General features: G+C 42.1%; 1 protein-coding gene across 1 annotated transcript; it reads left to right on the top strand.

Annotated features, from left to right (window-relative positions):
• Positions 1 to 13,206: 13,206 nt before the first annotated feature.
• On the top strand, positions 13,207 to 15,932 carry fzd9b (frizzled class receptor 9b). Its single transcript, XM_061681400.1, is given in 2 exon segments — positions 13,207 to 14,180; positions 14,182 to 15,932. Coding segments are annotated over 2 exon segments (1,749 nt in total). The 5' UTR covers positions 13,207 to 13,529; the 3' UTR covers positions 15,280 to 15,932.
• Positions 15,933 to 25,092: the final 9,160 nt, after the last annotated feature.

Here is a 25,092-nt window from a genome sequence, read left to right as displayed (position 1 = left end):
TTTTCACATATAGCATAGTATGCTTCGATAACCGCGTTGCATTGTGGGATGTGGCGGCCTTTTTTGATCTAGCTCCATCCATGGTGAACATAAACAAGGATGTGTAGTCAAGCAGAGTGAAAGACAGCATGTTAAAATGTAAGATCGGGGCGGGGATTTACAGGGCAGCTAGCGGCTGCTCGCTAGCACCTTCTTCTTCCGCAGAGGAAGGAACACGGCAGGCTCTACACTTCTTTGCCACCGAGGCTTAAGGTTTTGTGTCTTTTTTTTGTGTGCGCTGAAGTATTTGGGTGTTGAGAAGTGCTATACAAATTTGATCTACGGTCATTGCTATTGTATCGCTGATAGATTTCAACAAACGAAACTGCACAGCAGGATTACAAACTTGAACACCATGCTCATGTTGCTATAATTTTCTTCCTTTTTAACAGTAATACGTTGAGGCTTACTAAAAACACTATTGCAGCTGTCTTCTTTGGAGCCACACACAAGGTTAATTTAATTCAAAAACCAACACACCGACAAAGTGTGATGCACAGAGCCAATGATGTATTCGTGAACTGAAAATATTGCGTGAACCGGCAAGGCAATATTTGTTTGAAAAAAAATTTGGGGAACCAAATTATTTGTGAATTGGGGCGTCTGGGACCCGAGTTTCCACTGTATTCGTATTATCCCCCCCCCCCCCGAACAAAAAATCTCATTACATGAATCCACATTGCAGTATAACAATGCAAACTCTAACAACTGGAATAATTGCATTTCAGATGGAAAACACCTTTACCTTTTATTGAGTTGTGCAGTCGGAATCACGGTACAAACAAGAACATTTCAGTTAATGTTTGTTTTACAGTGAAGCACCAACAATTCAAGGCAGAGTGGAAACATGCTGTCATTTCACTCCATTGTCTATATCTCGTATAGATAATGATTTGATAACACGACACTAACAGGCAGAATTACACACACCGGAATGTCGGCAGGGAACGCAACGTCTGGAATATGAACAACTGCTCCCTGCCGCCAAATGCATAATCAAGTTGTTTTGGGATCTCCAGCTATCTAAAGCAGCCATCTTTCAGCTATCCTAAGCAGCTATCTTATGTTCCTGCCCAGTCCGACATCAGACGGGGACGAAGCAGTGAGGGCCAGACAACACTGGATACACTGATAGTGCAGGGGGCTTGTTTTCCCATGTGCATTGCCAGGATGTGATGTATAAATAGGCACTAAGCTGTTAGTGTGCGTGAGTGCAGGGTGAAGTTATGCAGCTATAGATTGATAGGGGTTCTACGTGGCTGGCGGTGTCGTCTCATGTCCCGCACATCTGAGGACGTGGCGAGCAGTAGAAGGGCACAGATTCTGTCTATTTCAGTGTTAATTGAGTTTATTGGGCTGCTATTCATGGGCGTGACATGTGAGTGATTTGGCAGCCAGGGTGAGGTTGACAGAGCTGACCTCTTTCGGGGCGGCTCCTCAGATATGGACTCAAGACTGCACAGCTGTCCCACAACTGCAAAGCTACCTATTGGAGGACCAGCAAGCAAACAGTGTTTTCCCACAATATATTTTATACACTGAGGCCGTGTCTACATACACACGGATATTTTATTTTAATGCAAATTTTTTTGGGTGTGTTTTGGCCTTTCATCCACACGCAAATGTTTATTTTAATGTGTTTTTTCTTTGGGGGGGGGGGGTGTTGTTTGGTGGGTGTTTGCATTTTTAAAACATTTAAATATCCTATCTTAACCATTTGTGTGTAAAACTTTGGTTATTTAAACTTTTGGACTATTCTACAGTAGGACACATTCATCAATCCATTTTCTATCCCGTAATATCCTGTTCAAGGTCACAGGCGATCTGGATCCTATCTCAGCTGACTTGGAGCGAAAGGCACACTACACCCTGGACTCGTCGTCAATCAATCACAGAGTGGAATATTTGTAACGTTGTAATGTCATATAATGTTTTGGCTTGTTTATTTTCTCTTACAGCTTTTGTCCCAACTTGTGTTTTTCTCTCTGTCCTCTCATTTGTCTTGTCTCTCCCCTATCAAACCTCGTTCTGTCCGACTGCCATTTTTTTCTAATAAATATCCATCGTAATACAAATAACCAGAGAGGCCGTATATAAAACTCCTCTATTGTATAGAAAAACTGCTCCAGCATAAAGGTTTACAGAGCCTTAATTCTGCATAACCAAGCAGCAAAACAGGAGAGATTTAAAAAAAATAAAAATAAAAAAATAAGAAAAAAAAGCCATCAAGTCTGGAAGTCTTTACTTACAGACTTAAGAAAGACAAAATAATGGAAAATATCTGTATTTTTTAAATTACAGTGGAATCTCTGAAGTTGAACAGTTTCATGACGGATATAGGAATATATATAGGAAAGGAGGCGGCACGGTGGCCGACTGGTTAGAGCGTCGGCCTCACAGTTCTGAGGACCCGGGTTCAATCCCCGGCCCCCCCTGTGTGGAGTTTGCATGTTCTCCCCGTGCCTGCGTGGGTTTTCTCCGGGCACTCCGGTTTCCTCCCACATCCCAAAACCATGCATTAATTGGGGACTCTAAAATTGCCCGTAGGTGTGACTGTGAGTGCGAATGGTTGTTTGTTTGTATGTGCCCTGCGATTGTCTAGCTACCAGTTCAGGGTGTACCCCGCCTCCTGCCCGATGACAGCTGGGATTGGCTCCAGCACGCCCGCGACCCTAGTGAGGAGAAGCGGCTCAGAAAATGGATGGATGGATGGATATAGGAAAGGAAAAGAATTCCAAGATCAAACTGTCATAATCAAAAAACCTTATTAAATGTACAAAACATGGTGAGACAGCTACCACTTTTAGCTCATTACGAGATTTTAAGTCCCTAAAACAAATATTTAAACATGATACACATTAAGCTGTGCCCTGTGTTTTGTGCATAAAACCTGGTTGGACAGCTACGAAGCCAATAGCTCAGCAGAGTGGGATAAACTAATACTAAGATTTGATTGACTGTCAGAGAAGTACTAATTGAAGTTGTAGTTTGAAGTGGTGTACACTTGGACTGCATCATAGTGGGAAGTGGCCCAGTTCACAGACCTTTCCTTCTCCCATGACCCTGAACAAAAAGGGAATGGAAAAACTGGATCAATGGACACGACAGTTGTCGTACTTCAATTTATTTTGAGACAGTTCAATATTTCTCCTCAGACAGTTTTGATGATAACATCCCTGAATGTATTCCCTCTCAAGTGAAGGATGGCAAGGTGCTGGAGTGCCAGCTGGCAAGGAGGCCGGACACATCAGCTGTCAATCACGGTGATAAATCTCATACATGCTGGCTCCAACTTCACAGTAGTGATCTCAATCCTCTCATGTAACACAGCGGCACACATCCCAAATGTATTTATAAAATGCTTCTTCAAAGTTACAAATCAATACTGTATATTCCAAGACTGGGTTCATTTACATGTCACAGAAAACATGATACTGATTTAATCTGAAACGGACTTCATAGATACATGTAAACACGTTTAGACAGCACAGTGGTTGGCAGTGCTGCCTCAAAGCAGGAAGATGATGAAATGGCTTTGAATATTTTATATTATATTGAATATTAGTTTTCTGTAGGGATGGCAAATACCTTCATACGACTGAAAGCAAAGCAAAACAAATAGATCTATTTTTTTATGCCGCTTATTCTGTTTCGACAGGCTTGCAGAGGGGGTGTTGGAGCCTAATCCCAGCTCATTTAGGGTACAATTTTGAGATTTTTTCTTTGCATTTTGAAGAAGATCCACCAACAGACTTTATAGAAATGATTCCCGTTAGCATGGCGCTGTAAAAACACATCAAGACACTTGTCATTTGCATACCATGCCAGCACTACGCATACACCAAATGCTTAGAATCTATATTTCTTAAATCATTTTAGTTTGTAGGTTTTTTTCCCCCTTTTTTTGTGTGTGTAAATTTTTTATTACTGATCTTTTGATTTGACTTTGATTGGTAAACTGACCATCTCACAAAAGTTTACTCAAGACTCTTTGGCACATGTATATAAGCTAAACACTACCACATGTAAACTTTTGTTTAGGTTACCTGTTTTAATAAATGTTTATTTTAATACACCTCAGTGTGCTGATTTGAAAAAAAAAAATGGTTCCTCAGCAGAACTTCTTAAAAGTTGGGTTGAACTGTTCTGACATTGCTCAGCCTTATGGACAGATTGAAATGTCTTGGAGAGGCACAATGACAACTGCAAGCGGTGTGTCCAATCCTTTAAACATGTCAACGTCTGTCTCCGTACCTCATTCCAATTGTCGTCATTCCCAGCCTGGCTCAGAATCATTCGCTCGCTTTGAAACTCCAACATACAGTGAAATACAATCATTCCCACAAATTTACTTTGCACGACACCTGCAGAGAATTTACGTTCTGAAAGAGTGGAAAATAACTTTTTTTTTTTTAGTTCAGTTATACAAAACTGTGTTTGCTGTCATGCAACAATTTAAACTTTCATCGTCGAGGCTCTCTTTCACTAGAACTCTTTAAATCTTTCCACATTATCTGACCTTTCTTCCCCTCTGTACAAATCTTCAGCCATTCAAAACAGCCCCGCCCCTCTCCACTATGGATACATGACCATGCAGACGTATTGCTTTCAACTTTACTGCTCCCAAAGGACATGTGAGAGACGACTACATTTTACTCAGACATTTAAAAACAAAGACGAGATATTGACTGCTGCAAACACACAAGAATAACTTTACATAATATATATAGTATCATGCCGTGATTGAATCACCTTTGACCAAATACATCCTAAAAAGAAAATTGTAGGACATGCAGCAGCAGACTTCATTTACTTTGGGGCAAACTCACAGGAATGTGTTGCTCTCATCAGCACCTAACATCCAGGACCAACTTCCAGTGAATAGTTGTGGAGTTCAGCTGAACTAGAGAAAGTGTTGATGTTCAGTTTTCACATTCGCGAGTATGAATAAACATCCTGCAGTCGAAACATGGCACTGCTCTGGGTACAGTGGAATAAAGTAAGGTCAGAAAGAAGTACTAGGAGAGCAAAAAAATAAATAAAGAACCACTCAGTCAAATATTTGGTTTGCTGGATAACTCTTGATCATTAGGTTGGTGAAAATGTTAAGTGCTGTTTCACTGGAATGAGGAGGCCTGTGTCTGAATTTATAAAACCTTTGATGATTGCATTTCATTCTCTGTCCCTTTCAATTGTCTGTCAATGAGTTGTAACTAATCAGAATGATGTCACAATGACTTGCATTGCTTTTAATTTGTATCTGGTACTTGTAATTATCCCATTCACATCAGAACAGGTGCGACAACGCAGATTTCATCCCTATGAAACAACATGTAGAGTGACCAGCCACAGACAGAACTATCCTCACTTGTACATTCAATCAGATTCAAAAGCTTACAGAGGGTGTATCCCAAGTTAAACTACAAAGATGATAATGCTCAGTTGTGAGAGAACGTGTCATAGAGGTATTCATTTATTGTGGTTGCAGTTTGCAATGGTGTAGCTCTGAACTGCATCCAACTGACAACAGGTAACTTTAAACCTGAGCAGCCCAACATTGCATGTGGAGTACCACGAGGCTTCAACTTGGGGCCTCTTCTGTTTAATATCATCTACTTGTTCAGATAAATAAAATAAATAATAATAAATAAATTACCACAACAATGCTGACAGAGCTCCACATTCTGGTGTCCCCAGGTGACCCTGGCTGTATGCATGCACTGGGTAAATGCATGGAACTAATTATTATCGAGAATTAACACTTTAAGAATATTTCTAGGATTAAAGGGCTAATTTTCCTCGATGTGTTTTAATTTCCTTCAGTTAAAAAAAGAGGGGGGGGGGGGGGAAACTGAGGTAGCGGTTTTTGAACCCAAAGAGGAATCTGCAAAAGTCAGCATGCAGCTCCAGTCACTAAGGCTAAAAACCTCAGACCAGGCCAAACATAAAAAATAAATTAAATGAAATGGAAAAAAAATATAAAGTCAGATAGATAATTAACACTTTAAGAATATTTCTAGGATTAAAGGGCTAATTTTCCAGCATGACCATGTATTTATCGTTAGTCGAGCTGACTACAGTAATAGTACCTTTACTGGTCTGCTTAAAAAGTCAGTCAGTGGACTGCAACTGAGCCAGAATGAGTCCTTACTAAGAACACAAGTGGAGCCCACATCACTCCAATTCTCTTTGCAGTTGCTCCCTGTCCCTTGGAGAATTGATTTTGAGATACTCCTGTTAGTTTATAACGCTCTGAAAGATTTAGGCCCAAAATACATAGATAGTATGAACCATCCAGCTCTGTATCCCTAGAGTCAGAACCAAACACGGAGAATCAGCATTTAATATCTATGCTTCATATATCTGAAACAGACTCCTAGAAAAACATCAGGTCTGCTGAGAGTCTGGGCTCTTTTTAAATCAAGGTTGAAGACACTGCTTTGAAATTTTCTATTTTCACTTCAAATCTGCACTATCCATCCATCCATCCATCCATTTTCTGACCCGCTTCTCCTCACGAGGGTCGCGGGCGTGCTGGAGCCCATCCCAGCCATCATCGGGCAGTAGGCGGGGTACACCCTGAACTGGTTGCCAGCAAATTGCATGGCATATACAAACAAACAACCATTCGCACGCACATTCACACCTACGGGCAATTTAGAGTTGTCAATTAACCTACCATGCATGTTTTTGGGATGTGGGAGGAAATCGGAGTGCCCGGAGAAAATCCACGCAGGCGGGGCCAGCGATTGAACCCGGGTCCTCCTGGTCTTCTATTACTCGTTAGGTTTTCATATCTACCTGTTCTCTTCAGCCCTGTCCCTTCTGTTTACCCATTAGCTCCCGCCAGTCACTTGTGTCTTGTCCAAGTACTCGTCCTTGTCTCGTCAATTTGCTTGTATTTGCTTTCCTGCTTCATTAAGCCTGTGTTGGTTTATTGGGCGGTGGGGGGCGGGGTGTCACTGTTTATTTTTATTTTTTATTTTTCATGTTACACGATCTTGATGTTTGATGTGTACTGCTTTATTCTGTCTGTCAAAGTACTTTGTTTACATGTTATTAAAGGTGCTATACAAATACAATTATTATTATTATTATTATTGCTATTGTTGTTATAGCCCATGTTTCCTTCGTCCCGTCATGTTTTTTGATGAGTGTTTTGTTTCTGTGTTCCTTTGTGACTTTGAATTTGGATTTCTGGACTTTGTTAATTTAGTGTTTGCTTCCATTATCCTTGTTTGCCTCTTTTTGTTTTTAAAATTGAAGGTTCCATATTTTGGCTATTTGGACCTCCATAGAGTGACTATCTAACATGGACTTAGTATCAAAGTGTCAATTTCATAAAAAAATAAAAATAAAAAAACACCTTGGTTTTGTCATACGAGTGTCCAGAATAGGCCCCTCTAACAGCCACTTCTGTTTGACCCAGTTTTGTATCCACTTTGTCCATATTTGACCAAGACCGCCCCCTTTTCGCTGATTGGTTGCCTACGTGTAGAAGACCCACTTGTGAGAGCACACGTGTTTGTTATGTTGACAGCGCTGGCTCAGGAGCAGAAAGGGAAGGCAGAGGTCTTCGCTAGAGACGTCAATAATCTTGAGAAATTCAACTGACCTGATTTCAAGCCTCTCGGCAGAAAAACGTCTGGAAGTCAGGAATACGTGGACGATTTTAATTCACATTTCACATTTAAGGAGGCACCATAGAGTCAATTTTACATCCCAAATACGAGAAAAAGTTGTTTTGGAAATATACGGGACCTTTAAATACCTTTTTGAGACTCTTCCATGCCTCCCTGCTTTTCGGTCTTCCACATTTAGCATCCACAATAATGCCACAAAAACCCATCCTTGATAGAAAACTTGACAAGCAAGACAAAACATTTACATTGACAAGGGACACAACAGAAAACCATGACATGACATTAAAAAAATAATAATAATCTAATCAAAACAAAGTCAACAAAAATAAAATAAATAATAATGGTGCAACAACATTTGATAAGAGTGAAAGTGAAACAAAACCCTCTCCTTTGGTGCTTATTGCAAATTCAAATAAAGTTGAATCGCGTCACGATACTCTATAGGCCCAGTCATAATTACAATAAACTGCTGTTGATTTACAAGCTTCTGTGTCAGTCATAATTACAATAAACTGCTGTTGATTTACAAGCTTCTGTGTCAGTCATAATTACAATAAACTGCTGTTGATTTACAAGCTTCTGTGGCACAGCATAATTTACAGATTACTACAACACAAGCTGAACAAAGACAGAAAAGTGTGATCCAAGCCTCGGCCGTTGACCACAGAACTACGCCGGTTGTGATAAACTGCTTTGAGTGAGAGGTGTCTCTTATTACATCCAAAACAATCTCAGACAGCCCATGTATCTGAGATCGTATTCTCATGCATTGTTCTCTGTGGGATGTTTATAGCTTTGGTCGTGTTATATGATAAGCAATAAGTAAGCGGTAGTAATTACAAGGCCCACACTCCATCGGCTTGTCTGATGAATGTGTGAAATTAAAGATGCCAATTCTTTGTGGGGGGGTGCAGTTATTACAAAGCATACAAATACTTCCCATGCAGCCGTATCATGAGAGAAAGAGTCGGTGGAAAAATAAGTTGTACAAATTCGACCATTATACTATACTATTACCTCCACTGGATATTCAAATAAATAGACTTGACCTTGCAAAGAGAAATCAGGCCAGAAAGAAGAATATTTAGTTGCCATTCATTTCCTTTTACTCATTTACTGTTAAGGTCAATAAGAAACTAATACAATTAAGTGGGGAAAAATCACAATGGACCTCCAAGATCCGAGAGCTGTGCGGTCAGACCTCGTGTCTCCCGAACTAATCAACAGCATGGTGTCAGTGATGTTTTATGGTTGTTACCTCTGGAACGCAGAGAATAACTCAGTTGTTCATTTGGGGATCACTACATATTTCAAAGATTATTTTTGTTTTAGGAAATGTGCTCAAATGCACAAAATCAATGCCACTCTCACATCTGTGGTCAAATGACCTTAAAACGGTTAGCTTAGCTTGGCACTGCAGATACAAGCCGGGATACAAAGGGAAAGGGAAAGCAGAATTTGTAGTGGTTCACTCGGCTGGACAACATCACACTGATGACAGGACTGATGGAATTAGGAGCACCCACAAAAATGTCTATTTCGCATATCACAGCTGATTTTCGAGCTGTTGACACAGACGACTGAAAAAAGGTTAAAACTCTTGTTTCCGAGGTGTGCAGCATGGTGGAATAGTGCTAGTGTGACTACTCTCCTGGTCTCGAGTGCTCGTTTTCTGCTGGTACTTTGGCTTCCTCCCACATTGTAAAAGGATGCATGTTTAAATTGTCCATAGGTACAACCCCAATTCCAATGAAGTTGGGACGTTGTGTTAAACATCAACAAAAACAGAATACAATGATTTGCAAATCATGTTCAACCTATATTTAACTGAATACACTACAAAGACAAGATATTTAATGTTCAAACTGATATACTTTATTGTTTTTAGCAAATAATCATTAACTTAGAATTTTATGGCTGCAACACGTTCCAAAAAAGCTGGGACAGGGTCATGTTTACCACTGTGTTACATCACCTTTTCTTTTAACAACATTCAATAAACGTTTGGGAACTGAGGACACTAATTGTTGAATCTTTGTAGGTGGAATTCTTTCCCATTCTTGCTTGATGTACAGTTTTCAGCTGTTCAACAGTTCGGGGTCTCCGTTGTCGTATTTTACGCTTCATAATGCGCCACACATTTTCAATGGGAGACAGGTCTGGACTGCAGGCAGGCCAGTCTAGTACCGCACTCTTTTACTACGAAGCCATGCTGTTGTAACACGTGCAGAATGTGGTTTGGCGTTGTCTTGCTGAAATAAGCAGGGGCGTCCATGAAAAAGACGTTGCTTGGATGGCAGCATATGTTCCTCCAAAACCTGTATGTAGACAGCCCCATACCATCACACCCCCATACCATCACAGATGCTGGCTTTTGAACTTTGCGTCCAAAACAGTCCCGATGATTCTTTTCCTCTTTGGCGCGGAGGACACGACGTCCACAATTTCCAAAAACAATTTGATGGTGACTCGTCGGACCACAGAACACTTTTCCACTTTGCATCAGTCCATCTTAGATGTGCTCGGGGACAGAGAAGCCACATATGTCACAACTATGTCACAACCAAAAGAACATGATGGATCACTGTTGTTGTTGAGGTTGCGCTGGCCAACATTAGGAGTTGTAAAACATCTTTCCAGCAAAGGCTACATTTATTGCACCACTACTACGCCGGGTGGAGTCACGATACTAATAATGCGTAACTCAAGTTTAAAACCCCACAAAAATAGATTATCTGCAACTTTGCAAGGTTTTTGCTGTCAGGCAGCGTTGCTAACAAATGAGCCACTCCACTGCAAATTCAGCGCCTTACTTGCATAAAAACGCAACAGGTTACTGGAGTCCCTTTCTTGGTTGTCATGTAAATATACGGTATGTGCCCTGTGATTGGCTGACGACAACGTCACATCTTTTGCCTAAAGTCTGATGCGATAAGCATCAGCACACCTGTGATCTTGAAAAGGAGAAGCGAGATGCTCTGCCAGGCCTCTACTGCAAATGTCTTCAGTTCCTGCTTGTTCATGGGCCATTTTCCCTTCAGTTTGGTCTTCAGCAAGTGAAATGCATGCTCAATCGGATTTAGGTCAGGTGATTGACTTGGCCATTTCATAACATTCTACTAACTTGCCTTAAAAAAAACTCTGGTTGCTTTTGCAGTATGCTCCAGGTCATTGTCTGTCTGCAATGCCACTGCAATGCCAAAAAGATGAGAATTGTGTATATTGCCCCATATTTATGGACCTGACTGTATATATGCCTCTACGGACAACATTAAATCACACCAAGTCAGCCTAGCAGTATTAGAGTAAGCTAGCAACCAATATTAGCATACTTGGCTTCAAAATTGCAGAGGTACAATAACACTTACATGGATCCCATTTGATGTGCGTCCCACGTCTGAGACACACAAAAATGATCAGGGACGCATAAAGCACGGTGTATCTGCGTTCACCGATGCGTGGATCCGGAAATGAAGCTATTCGGTTGAGGAGCAGGAACAAAACGGTTGCAAAATGCGATGCTGAATTGAGAAGAGGGAGAGAGAAAAAGACGGCGATAGCTTCAAAAATTAAACAATACAATGACTAAAAAGTCAAATAATGCTAGGACGTTAATTAATCACGACATGTGTTGCCCAGCATGCCATGTGATTACGCTACGATAACAATCAGACCTTTTAAGGGTACTCTCAGGTGTCTCCTGGCCCTCTCAAATGGCCTCTTATCTTTGACAGGCACGCTTTACAAAGTTGCAGAGCTGTTGTGGAAATTCAGCCAAAGCCCTTTCATTTGATTTTTCAAAGTGCCTCTGGACCAGCATCCAAAAAGATATCATCACAAAGTTGTGAACGCACTTCCGACCTGACTCCATCAGACTTGAATCGGGTTTTTATCCCCCCTCTACCTGACGCCAGATCTGATGAATACTACACCCTCAAATTGCTATCAAGAAAATATAAAAAAATATAGTCTCTTCACATTAACAGTGTACGGTACAATACAATACAATGACCAACCAATTTCAAGAAACTGTTTCATACTATTTCTTATACATACTTCGTGTTTCTAGTCTTTGCAAACAACTGCCGGCCGTGATCTAACAATATGTTTGATGAAGCTGTCACACTTGCATTTAAGGAAAACATACAAAAATAAATGCAGATTTATTGTTTACAGTCATCCATTATTCATTTTAATCGGAATACTTTCTTGCTCTCTGGAGTCAAACGGTGTCTTCTAAGAAGAAGAGCTTTGTCTAGCTTTAAATTCTACACGATTGCAAGCATTTTTTGTGTCTCAGGTTTCTTGTGTCTCAGTTGTTTGTCTCTCAGTTTAGCCATATAGTTATCTAAAACGTAGCTGATGAAATGTTACCAATATGTCAGTGTCATGTTAAACTGTCTTGAACAGTCAGAGTTCTAATAGAGACAGTCTGCACTTCACACTCAATTCAGTGCTTCAGGGCAAGAGGCCAAAATCCTTGAGTTCCATCTCTGTTTGAGGAACGATCAAATACTCCCTCCTTGCAACAGCTGTGACATATACATGTTCTGCATATTCAGCCACTAGATGGACACAATAATCCTCTGCTTGTCACCATCGCTACTAGCTTTACTGCATACTGTGAGACTTTCATTTGTCAATCCATCCATCCATTTTCCCTACCGCTTATCCCCACAAGGGCTGCGGGCGTGCTGGCGCCTATCTCCGCTAACTCTGGGCAACAGAACTGGTCGCCAGCCCATCCTATTTTAAGCAATTATTTGCAATTGATGTAAACGTGGTTTGCACTTTTTAAGACATCCTCATCATCTGGGAAACAAAACAAAATGAATTTACAACAAACCAAACATTCGGATATTGTGCCCCTGTTATGTAGTTTCGTTAGCAAGAATATTAGGAACAGCATATAGCAACAACCACAGTATATCTACTGTATTGATAAATACCTCTACGGGTCACAATCAAAATTGAACCTTATCTTTTTAAAGGCACTACTAGCATTAGGAACTACTGTATACTGTAGCTATCTATCTACCTATGTATGTAGCTAGCTGTATATCTGTGTGTAAATGTCTAAGTGTGCTTAACTGTAGCTGTGATTGTAACCGTGTGTATAATTGTGTAACGTTCTCAACTTTATGTGTGACTGTAAGTCTGTGTGCAACTGTCTCACTGTATGTGAAACTCTGTATAATCGTGTATCAGTGTGTAACGTTTGTTACGGTGTCCTGTGTAACTGCTGACCGCTCAAGAGAGAGATGATTTGTCGTGACGAATGCCTATTAATGAATATGAGTAACTGTTGAGATGTTCATTTAGCGAGTATACGGTATTGTCACACTCACAGCACAACTATTTGAGCGTCCTCCGCCATCGGTGCAGTCTTCCCCCGCGTGGGGTTCCTCGGCTCAGTGGGCTGAAACGTGAGAGGCGCTCAGCGACTCCCCTCCCGTGCCCTCCCCTCGTCTACCCCAGACACAAACCCCTGCACCGCGGCTCTCGGGTCTCAGTGTGCGGGAGCCTGGAGGCGGCGGCGCAAGCTACCGGATCCCTCACGGCGTCTTCCTCTTTCTTCTCCCCTCTCGCTGCGGAGCTGAAGGACCCCCCCACCCCCACCCCCACCCCACCCCCACCCCCTCTCCGCTTTTTTCAACACTTATTTGCTTCATTTTGGGCTACGCTGTTTTTGTCAAAGACCTTTATCCGGAGCGAACGTTTGAAAGCGCTGACACCAGCCTCCGGCATGGGGGAATAGCGGGGATCGGAGCGGGAGCCTCTAACGCTGTTCCAGCCACGTTGATATCTTCATGTAAATACAAACAGACTCGAGTTTTGACCTCCGCAATGAGCATGGATGGTTGTCCGCTGAAGGTGGCGATTTTCCTGTGGTGCATGCTGGTGATTTCTGGCTCCAGCTTCGAGATCGGCTCGTACGAGCTGGAACGAGGAAGACCGGCCAAGTGCGAGCCCATCACCATCCCCATGTGCGAGGGCATCGGCTACAACCTGACGCGCATGCCCAACTTCATGGACCACGACGACCAGAAGGAGGCTGCCATCAAGCTGAACGAGTTTGCCCCTCTGGTAGCTTACGGCTGTGACGTGCACCTCCGCTTCTTTCTGTGCTCCCTCTACGCACCCATGTGCACTGACAAAGTATCCACCTCCATCCCTGCCTGCAGACCAATGTGCGAGCAGGCGCGGGAGAGGTGCGCCCCCATCATGAAAAAGTTCAGCTACACCTGGCCCGACTCGCTAGACTGCTCCAAGCTGCCCACCAGGAACGACCCCAACGCCCTGTGCATGGAGGCCCCCGAGAACGAGACCAGAACCGAGGGCAAGAAAGGTGAGGGCATGCTCCCCGTGCCCCCTCGCCCCCGACAGGCAGGCGCAAGCGGCGGGCGCTCCCCCGGCGGTGGCGGCTCCTGCGAGAACCCCGATAAGTACCAGTTTGTTGAGAAGAGTCAGTCGTGTGCGCCGCGCTGCTCACCTGCCTGTGGATGTGTTCTGGTCCCGGCGGGACAAAGACTTTGCCTTCATTTGGATGACCGTGTGGTCCATCTTGTGCTTTGTGTCCACCGCTTTCACCGTGCTCACCTTCCTCCTGGAGCCGCACCGCTTCCAGTACCCGGAGAGGCCCATCATCTTCCTCTCCATGTGCTACAACGTCTACTCCGTGGCTTTCATCATCCGCTCCGTGGCGGGCGCCGAGAACATCGCCTGCGACCGGGAGCACGGCGAGCTGTACATCATCCAGGAAGGGCTGGAGTCCACAGGCTGCACCATCGTCTTCCTCATCCTCTACTACTTCGGCATGGCCTCCTCCATCTGGTGGGTCATCCTCACCCTCACCTGGTTTCTGGCCGCAGGGAAGAAGTGGGGTCACGAGGCCATTGAAGCACACAGCAACTACTTTCACATGGCAGCGTGGGGCATCCCAGCGTTAAAGACCATTGTCATCCTCACCATGAGGAAGGTGGCCGGAGATGAGCTGACCGGCTTGTGCTATGTCGGCAGCATGGACTCGGGGGCGCTCACCGGATTCGTCCTCATCCCCCTCTCGTGTTACCTGGTCATCGGCACGTCCTTCATCCTCACCGGCTTCGTGGCGCTCTTCCACATACGCAAGGTGATGAAAACCGAGGGCACCAACACAGAGAAGTTGGAGAAGCTCATGGTGAAAATCGGCATCTACTCCATCCTCTACACGGTGCCCGCCACGTGCGTCATCGTCTGCTATTTCTACGAGAGGCTCAACATGGACTACTGGAAGCTGAGAGGCCTGCAGGCCGCATGCGGCTCCTTCAACGGCCACGGCGGCGACTGCTCCCTGCAGGCGTCCGTGCCCACCGTGGCCCTCTTCATGCTGAAGATCTTCATGTCTCTGGTGGTGGGCATCACCAGCGGCGTGTGGGTGTGGAGCTCCAAGACCTTGCAGACGTGGCAGGGCCTGTGCAGCAGAAAGCTGGCGGACAGGACTAGCGGCAGGAAGCCCTGCAGTGGGGTCAGCTGCAGCAGCACCCATTGCCATTACAAATCGCCCGCCGCGGTTCTGCACATGGCCATGCACGCAGACAGTCCCACTCATGTCTGACACTCTTTACAAACATGCTGGAGCTGCTAAAAAGACATCCTGGGGGGGATTCGGGTCGAGATGGTCCATTAGCAGGATTCAGAGAAAAAAGGGACATGTTCGGTATTGTTATTAGATTGCAAGAACCCAATACCTTACAAAGAATATTTGTCTCATTTCTAGCAAAAACTAATCAAAATAAGACTCGTCGTGTAAAAAATGACTTGTTTTGAGACAAGTTTCACTTGTTTCAAACTCATTTTTATTTGAAATACGAAGAAAGAAAGTTGCCAGTGGCGAATGGAAAAAAAAAAACGTGTTCTACCTAGTTCAAGTAAAAGTCACTTGAAACAAGTGAAATCTTTTTTTTTAAGTGTAATCAGATTAGTTTTGAGAATTGACTAGAAATAAGACAAATATTCTTGGTTTTTGCTGTGTAGCCATATTGTTCTGTGAAGTGGACTTAAGTTGGAAGCAAATGTGGGATTTTCCTTCTGCAAAGCAGCACAATTAGTTGTATAAATCTGTATAAATGTTTATTTATTGTAAATATATTTAATTTAAGTTCATCTTTGCTCTCACCAGATGTTGTGTTTGGATGCATTTATTCAAGAGAGATGAAGTGCCTTTTATCAGAACACTGGCTCTTCACTTTTTATTTTTGGATGACAATAAATTTGTAGAACTCATGTTCAACTAGGAGCGCCTGGCTTGTTGTCATTTTGGAGAGGAAAAATTCACCGCGTGCTCTAATGAATATTTCAGCCTTTAAAGAGTTGTGTGAGAGAATTAACGTGTCACAAGTGACTGTTCATGTCTTGTTTTCCTGATTTCTCTCTCTGGGAATGTTTCTACAGCGGGTCTCCTCTCCAAATGCGTCCCAGAGGCGTCTCCGAAGATAATCCTCAAAGAGACTCGCTGATGAAAAGAGGGACAGACTGTGGCAAGAATGACTGTTTGCATCACACGTCTTTAAAATGCACCAGCAGTGCACGTAAGAATGTTTAATTAATAGCTGGTTTTAATCACTGCCGTGACTCTTTGCCACTCTGCTTGAGCCCCGTGAAATTACTTTGATCCGGCAGGACACATCACTGGCACATTTCAACCTCATTGCACGGCACAATTTGGCACGAGTCCTCATATTTGTGTGGTTTCAGCGAGCAGATGTGAGATTCACATTTATATGTGGTTTGTGGTCATGTTGATTGTGCTGAAGCTCCTGAGCAGTGGCTGAATGAGTCCAATTTCCACATAAACTAGAAGGCATTATCTTGATTTGACTGAACAAAAAAAAAAAAAAAACAATGCACCTTTTATTCTCAAGTTGAAATAATCACCGGTTGCATCTAAGGAAAGCCATGCGTAACGTTATTTTAATTACATAAATAACCCAATTTGGGTCGTCGGTAATGAAGCCAGTTTTCTCACACACAAGCACCACCTTGTTTGCACACAAGCCATAAAATAGAGAAAGTAAATAGCATTTACATCACGGGACTTCAACGATTTAAGTGCAAATGTGAATTGCAGCCACACTGCAAATCATTGTCGAACACTAACTGTGTTTGACAGCAGTGGAACTGATTGTTTAATGCGTGTGTAGCGCATTAGAGTGATAGCATGGAAAAACGTGATAACCAGGACATTATTTTTATGTGCAGGGCCATTCTAAGAACAGAGCCTCCGAGTTGGAAGCGGGAGTGGAGCATTTGCATTCCAGCAAAGTTAAAGTATCATTCTTGTATAACAGATTCTTCTGTGCACATTTCAGTTTATGTGTTAATGAATTCTAAGTTCTTTGTTATAAATCAAAAACATGTCGACTAGATGCAGTGGTTTGTGCATGTGTGCCATGCCTGGGTTAGCTTCAATGACTTTCTCCAGAACAAGATGGGCGGGGTGGGGGCGGGGGGGGGGGGGGGGGGGGCTATCATCCTCCCCTTTGTGTTTTTATTAGCGGGCCACGGCAGACACCGGTCCACGGCTTGGACTCTGGTACAGTGCGGACCCCATTCAACTATTCAAACGAGGTGTTTTGCTTGAAAGGAGTTCACAGCCGGAGACTCGGTTGGTGGTGTTTAAGCAGCATGTTCCACTTCATGGATGCCTGAACGGGGGCGCGTGCTCTGTCCCAAGATTACACTCCACTGGCATGACCCAGGGAGGCCGAGCACTAGCTGTGTGAGACACAAAGCAGCTAGTTCCACCTGCACGCAACCCTTCAGATAAGACTGGAGGAGTTTAGCACGTGTGGGTTGGTATTCCAGAGCCTTCTTTTTTTTTTTTTTTTTTTCAGCTAGAAATTCAAATTAGAAATTTGCTACCTCCTCGGGGCATGAACTTACTTTACCTTCTTTATGTCTTTTTTGGTTTCTTTGTTTCTCTGCTCCTTCTTTTTTTCCTGTTTCGTCTTCTTACTGGTGAACAACTTTAGTTTTGTAACAAGTGGCATTTTCATATACAAATACAGTGGTCAAACAGAGTCAATCATGGCAGGACCCCTGATAGGTTGTGATGTCATTTAGTGTGTATACATAACAGGTGTCAAACTGAAGGCCCGTGGGCCAAATATGGCCCTCTGTGTCATTTTACGTTGTCCGTGAAAGCTTGCCACAATTTCAGAAAACTAGCCATGAAAATGATAATAAACCAAGATTGTGTAATATGATGGGGCGATTAATAGGGTTTGCACACAAAATGTTAGCTAGTGACAAGACAAGCCACACGCCTAGTCCATTAAAAAATGCAGTGCAACTCAGCTTGTGTCTAGCAGACGTAGTTAGCCATACGTTTAAGAAAAAGAGTTTAAAATTTAAACAGGCTAATCAAATGGAGCCAAAGCAATAATAAATGTCTTCATTCATATAAAGGATAACGATTCACACTGTTCAAATGTTTACTGTTGCTCTTGTATGCATTATTTCTTTCTCCCACATCGTTTATGCTGATTACTACGTATTTGTGCATAAACTTACACACACACACACACATTCACAAATTTATGTTTTTTTCATCCATTTTTCTGTCTCGCTGTAACCTGTCATTTCAGAGTAAGACAAATGACAGCCTGATGCGTGTTAAGCACATAACACCTGGCAAATGCTAATTATTTAGGTTTTATTTAGGGCCAGACATTGAATAGAATAATGAATATTATTGAGCCAAAACTGCATCTTCTAGAAGTAAGCCAAGTCAACACATACTGTATCAAGAGGACTGACAGTGACGTTTGACGTGTTAACATGTTTTGGTGTTGTTAATTTATAACTGAACCCCCCCCCCCCCCCCCAAAAAAAAAAGTAAGTAAGTAAAAATAACCCAAAAAAGTACAAATGTGCTCCAGAAAAACAAACAAATGTGAATATCTGACAAATATAACCCAAGGGAATTTAAAATGCTGTTTTTAAATGGTGATTTCATTTATTGAGGACCAAAAATATTTCAGTCAGCTGGCCCTGTGAAAAAGTAATTACCCCCTTGTTAAATTATGAATTTATTGTGGCTAATCACAATTTTCTTTGGTTAATTTTCACTGGTCACACCCAAGCCTGATTACCTCCATAACTGTTCAGTCAAGAGATCACTTAAACAGAATCTGTCCCGACAAACTCAAGTCGGACAAAAGATCTAAAAAAGCTGCAACAAAATGACACAATCCAAATAAGAAATATGGTAATTGACATCTATCAGTCTGTTTATGGCAAAAAGAACATCATAGTAACAGTCAAACATGGTGGTGGTACTGTGATGGTCTGGGGCTGGTTTTCTACTTCAGGACCTGGACAACTTGCTGTGATTGATGGAACGATTAATTCTGCTCTTTAACAGAAAATCCTGAAGGACAATGTTCGGCCAACAGTGTGTGACCTCAAACTGAAGCGAGCTTGGGTTCTGCAGCAGGATAACGATCCAAAACACACCAGCAAGTCAATTTCTGAATGGCTTAAAAAAACTAAATGAAGGTTTTGGAGTGGCCTAGTCAAAGTCCAGATTAAAATGTAGTGGCGTGACCTTAAAAAGCCCATTCGTGCTGGAAAACCCTCCTTTTTTGTTGAATTCAAGCAATTCTGCAAGGAAGAGTGGCCCAAAATATCTCCACAGATGTCAAAGACTCATTGCCAGTTATAGAAAACGCTTGATTTCAGTTGTTGCTACTGAGGATGGCTCAACCAGTGATTAGGTTTTGGGGGCCATTACATTTTCACGCAGGGCCAGGAAACGAATATTTTTTTTTTCCTTAATAAATGAAATCACCATTTAAAAACGGCATTATGAGTTCATTTGGGTTATATTTGCCTGATACTTACATTTGTTTGATGATCTTAAACATTAAAGTGAAAATTCTGCAAAAACGTAAGAATTTAAGAAGGGGACCAATACTTTTTCACGGCACTGTACATCACCTACGTACATTGGGCCGGTAAGATATGAACTGTGAGGCTCGTTAATTTAATAAACATTAATTTCACAACTGACTCACTGCTCTGTATTTAATACAAAATACTGAAAAAGTGAACAATTACAAAAGGAAAACAGCACCATCTAATGAGCCACTACCCCCTGTCGTCAATAGCCTTAACAACACTGAAAAAGGCAGGATGTTATTTTTTCTTTTTCCACAAATATACTCTCTATCAGTACATACTGTAGCTCCAGCTCATTAGCAGCTAATTTTAGCTTCTTATTTTACCAAAGGAAGAGAAATCCCGCACAGCGCAGCGTTTCAGATAGAAGTAAAAGGGAAGATTCAGTCCGAAAACAGTTTGTTTGAGTTGTGGCTGCTTTGGCGCCAGAGTTGTGTCTGCCGGGAACACCTTCAGACATACACGCACACACACGCACACCTGAGGTCTGCAGTGTGGGAACACGGCCACCCAATCATCGCTCGGCTCATTCTAGAAAAGACCCCACCCCATATTCTGGTAATGTCCACTTTCAGAAGTAAGCTCAGTGTCGATCGAAAGGTTTAGTTTGGCTGAGACGCCGCACTGTTTTTCTTCTCCTGCTCTGGCCCACGCAAGAGGCTTAATAGTTTCAGCGTCAGTTGCACTGGGCAGCTCATTTGTCTGGGCCAAAAGCTACTCCCAGAAAAGGCGGCAATCTCTCTGAAAGGTCAGACAGGGAATATTTCAATGTGTCTAAAAGTGTATTTATTGATATGGTAGAAATGCAGAATAAGAGTATTTGCATAAGATTTGGAACATTTGTTTTTATGAAAAGGCTTAAAACACCTCAGCAGTTTATCTGCTGACGCTATGTTATTGTCTGGAGAGGAGAAGTCCATCCATCTGGTCATGGGTCTGATTAAAGTCGATCATTACGGCATCAATGTGCCTCCCTTATAGACTTCATCCCCTTGCCCCCTGAGGGGAAGGGGGAAAAAAGAAAATAAAGCATCCTTCATTGGCGTGCCCTCCCTCTGTAGTCCCTCCCCCTCCTTGAGCACTATCCCTTTCCTGGCCTGTTTTGATGTGCAAATGAGTGCATTGAAACCCTGCAGGCCTCCAAAGAGATGCTTACCATGAAAATGTGCCAGTCGGAGAACACCCGAGTTCACACAGCTCGCCAATCCACGCAACTGGACTCTAATTAGGCAACCCCCCCCCACACACACACACACACAAACATCTCAGAGGTGAATCCAGGGTGAGGGCACACTGGCAAGAATTTGGCTTGACATTGATTTTCTGAAATGAGCAGATCAAATTGTTCCTTTGAGAGGTTGTCACATCTGTGTAATGAAAGCACACAAACATTGAAAGTTTGTTGAGCTTCTTGGAAAAAGATGAAAGGCTTTTTTTTTTTAACCTGTTCAAAAGCATATGTTCTAATGAGCGGTGGCTTTTTTATCAGTTAAAGTTGACATAAATCTATGTTTTGCGTTGAAATCCTCTCATTTTATATGCTCTCTAAAAACATCATAAGGTGAAAAAGGGTTACGCCTGTGAGTATGTTTGGATCAAACATACAAACAACGACCCTGTGACTATCATGATTATTCATTTCCATTGTTTGTTTTGAAAGAATAAAGACTATAAAAGAGACCAAACAGTTTTTCTGAGCAAATATTCTCATTCATAACTGCACTTTTTGGGCACCAGACTCAATCCTTTCATCTTGATCTGAAGAAGTCTTGATGACTCCTGCAAGAAAGTTAGTTGAGTGCGGAATCCACTTCTTGCTGAATATCAAACACTTGAAACGACTAGCAATTTACCAACTAAATCTGCTACGATCCAATACAAGAGCGATCTTAAAAATAATGCAAGATAATAATGATTTGTTTTCTCAACGCACAGTGTTCGTTTTTGTGGTTGCACTGATAGAAAAAAATGCTAAGCAAAAAAATAAAGGTGTTTTGAATATTTTTATTCCCTTAAGGATCTTTCAACTTCACCACAGAGAGAGGAACTTTTGCAGAAACTGGAAATAAAGTTCCTGGTCATTTTTCGGTGGCAAACAGAGACCTTCCCAGGGACGTCGAAATGTCGAGATGGCCCAGAAGTGATTTTCTCACGGGTGGGGTTTGCAACGTTCAGCAACATTTGAAATTGAATGACTACTTTCTGCGTTATAGAAAAGTCGATGGCTGTTCTTGATTTGACTTGACACACATCTTTGTCAGTCATTCTTACTCGTACTTGACTGGTCAATGAAATGAAACCAAACTGTGAAAGATCTTTAATAAGACAATATTGTACAGTTTGATCATCTTGACTTCATGGCAAACAATTTAACACACATGGTGTCATAGATCCAACAGGATTGTTGATTTTTTTGTTTTTGTTTTTGTCGGTTGAAGTGCTTAGGGCATTCAATCGAACTAGAATGTTCATCGACTGGACCGGAACAGTCCAGTTGCGATCTATTCTATGACCTGAAAATGAAATGACCTGGATGAACGAGAAAATTCATAGCTTTTCTGTTTCATGTCTTAGAAACAGGTTTCTTGTTTTTGCATTTGTGAATTCTTGGTTTCCTTGTGTCCATCTTGCGCAGTTCATTGCCTCATCAGTTTGTTTTCTGGTCTCATCTGTCATACGCTTCTATATCAGGTTAGCAGCTCCTTCCTTACCCTTGTGTGCTCTTCAGATGTCTCACATTGTGCTATTCATCTCCCATCTTAAGTTGGGTCCTCCTATCACAGCGCGGTCATAGTGGTGAAGAAGACGGAATGCAGATAAAAGTGTAGCGCAGGAAAGGAAAACTAAAAAGCGCTGGACGCAAAACGTGACTGGAGTAAGGAGTATTCGGTCTGCGGAGGGCCTAAAGGTGCATCTCAACTAATATAATACTGAAGAAAAGTTCTTTTATTTCAGTAGTTCATCTAGTAGTAGTAATCTCAAGTATTATACAAATTCATTGAAAACATGGGAAAATACTTTTCAGAAGGCCAATTTCTACCTAATATCTGTATTAAAAATCAGTTTGCTTGTTTTCCTGAGATGTTGGATTTTGGCTTTTCCTGAAATATTTCACTCTGGTGGAGTTTCACATTTTGAACTGAACTAAATTAGCATTGCTTGATATTCTCATTTATGGAGATGCAACTGTGTTTGGGGCATGTCATCTGGCATTTATTTTTGGGAGAGTAAAGAAAAAAAAGAATATAAAGAAAAAGTTCCAAGAAAAAGTTTTTGTTCACTATGTTTTTTGTGTGTGTTTCTTTTCTTCTATGTCCTCTGATCAGTAAGATGAAAACAGAGAAGTAAAGCTGATTCATCCCTCTTTTCTCGCCCCTGTGCTATCTGCCTGTGGCTGAAACGCGTATGAGTCTGCTTTCTGAAGCCCACAGCATAACTCTGATCACTGTTAATCTCCTGTGCCACTGCGCTGTCATCTCCCCAAATGCATTCATCTCATTGCAAAAAAAGCGTTCTCTGCCTCTTCTCCCTTTCTAATTAGGCACCGTCAAGATTTCACAAGTCACGCTTTGGTGTCGAGCAGCAGGCGAGGTGGCTCTTTGGGAAGAGGGGTCAGCGATGGCGAGTGTTTGTTTGAGGGTTAAATCACAGCAGGCCTTTCATCATGTTGTTGTGTTGTATGATCAGAGCTTTGGGATTATGTAGGTCAGACATTTGAGAGTGAGAGCGCCCCTTTTGTTGCTGCCACTTTTATTCAGTTGCTAGGCAGCACCAGCTCTAATCTCTTGTTCCAAAGAGTGTCTCCCCAGAGAAAAAGCGATGCAGCAGGAGTTAAAAAGGACAAAAAAATGTGGAAACAGCATCAACAAAGAACACCAACCAAATGCAGGGACTGCTTTGAGGGACTCTCTAAAGGGAGGGAGTGGTAGAGGACAAGATGTGGGTGTTCAAAACTTGCACTGCCTTTGGGCTGCCTTTAACCACTTGTTTTCTCAGTACTATTGACTGAATTAACAAATAATTGCATTGCCAGAATGGTACAGTCCATCACAATTTTCATCTATCATTCAAACACGAATCCCCTTTCTTTAAAGGCCCCCTTCCATCAGATAACATTCCCCCCCCCCCCCTATTGTTTTATGCATAACATAGGTCAAAGTGAGTCTGTGACATGGTTTAAGTTTGATATTGTGCAGTTTCATGATTGAAGGCAAAAAGCAATAAACGGCATAAGGCTTGCTAAACGGGTGAATTTGAAACCGCAGACAGTGTGACGTAGTTTTGTCAATTAATATTCAGGTACCTCCCCGCTTTGTGGTTGGTACCCACCCACTCAACTCAGCTGAACAGCAACATGGCATTTCCGGGTTTTCAACCAGCGTTTCTCAAGCCATACAAATACAGTCTAAATATACAATACAGTAGTTGTGTCAAAGTCTCTATGAATGCTTGGCCCGTCCAGCTTCTATCAAGACGCCAGCAGACACCATCAGTGCCAAATTGGGGAAGATGAGTGACCTGAGACCAGAGACCTGACTATCTAATTATTTGACATATAAAAGTGTAATCCAAGAGGAGGTCACTCTAAACTGCCACTTTAGCCTTTTACATTTGTTTCAAACAATCACGGCCCTACGGCTTTTGCACATATGTGGAAATGGACCCCAAAGCTTACCAATAAGAATCAGTTTAAGTGGTTGATAAGCAGGAAATAAAATGGATTGGAAGCACAGTGTAGCTGAAGCCTATCTTAAAAATGTGCTCTTTTCTAAAAATGTGCTCTTGTCACACACTGTCATCAAAGACTCACCTGCGGTCTCTGTGTTCTGACGGAGGAGACACAAACCCTGCACACTGCATGGATCTGATATTCTCACTTGCACAGTTTTTGCTTAGGAGTTTTCCACTTTTTGTTCTTGTCCGCCTTTTTCCCCTTTTATTGACTTGGTTAAGTTTCATTTTGAGTGTAATTCTTCCTGAAGTTTCTAGACAATACTCCAACTTAGTGCTGTCACACTGTTGGCTCCCATGTCGCTTTGAATCACTTGAATGATTTTAATCATCAACTCTTGTGTTGTTAACATTGACAATAAACATAGCTTTTAACAAGGAATTGTTTCACATTTTGAGAAACGGCTTGCGTGTCGCAAGATTGAGCACTTCTACATTCTAATCTGGAACATAACTAACAAAAAATATGCATCCACTTCAAAATGCCATTTTTTTTGGATGCACTGCCATTTTGAGCTATCCCACCACTTTTTATAGCCATGTACCACACATAATTATTATGTGACAAAGTTAACTATTAAAAGCACATCAATGTCGGAATGACCTGCGAAAAGTGTAATTAATTAAAACAGAAAAGCTAAATGTGGCAGACTTACAGAGGACTATATATATATATATATATATATATATATATATATATATATATATATATATACTCTATATAGTACAAAAAGTG

Source organism: Phycodurus eques, chromosome 7 (genome assembly GCF_024500275.1).
Source record: "Phycodurus eques isolate BA_2022a chromosome 7, UOR_Pequ_1.1, whole genome shotgun sequence".
Classification (NCBI taxonomy): Eukaryota; Metazoa; Chordata; class Actinopteri; order Syngnathiformes; family Syngnathidae; genus Phycodurus; species Phycodurus eques.
The sequence above is the reverse complement of the archived record's forward strand: the minus strand, read 5'-3'. Positions and strand labels throughout refer to the sequence as shown.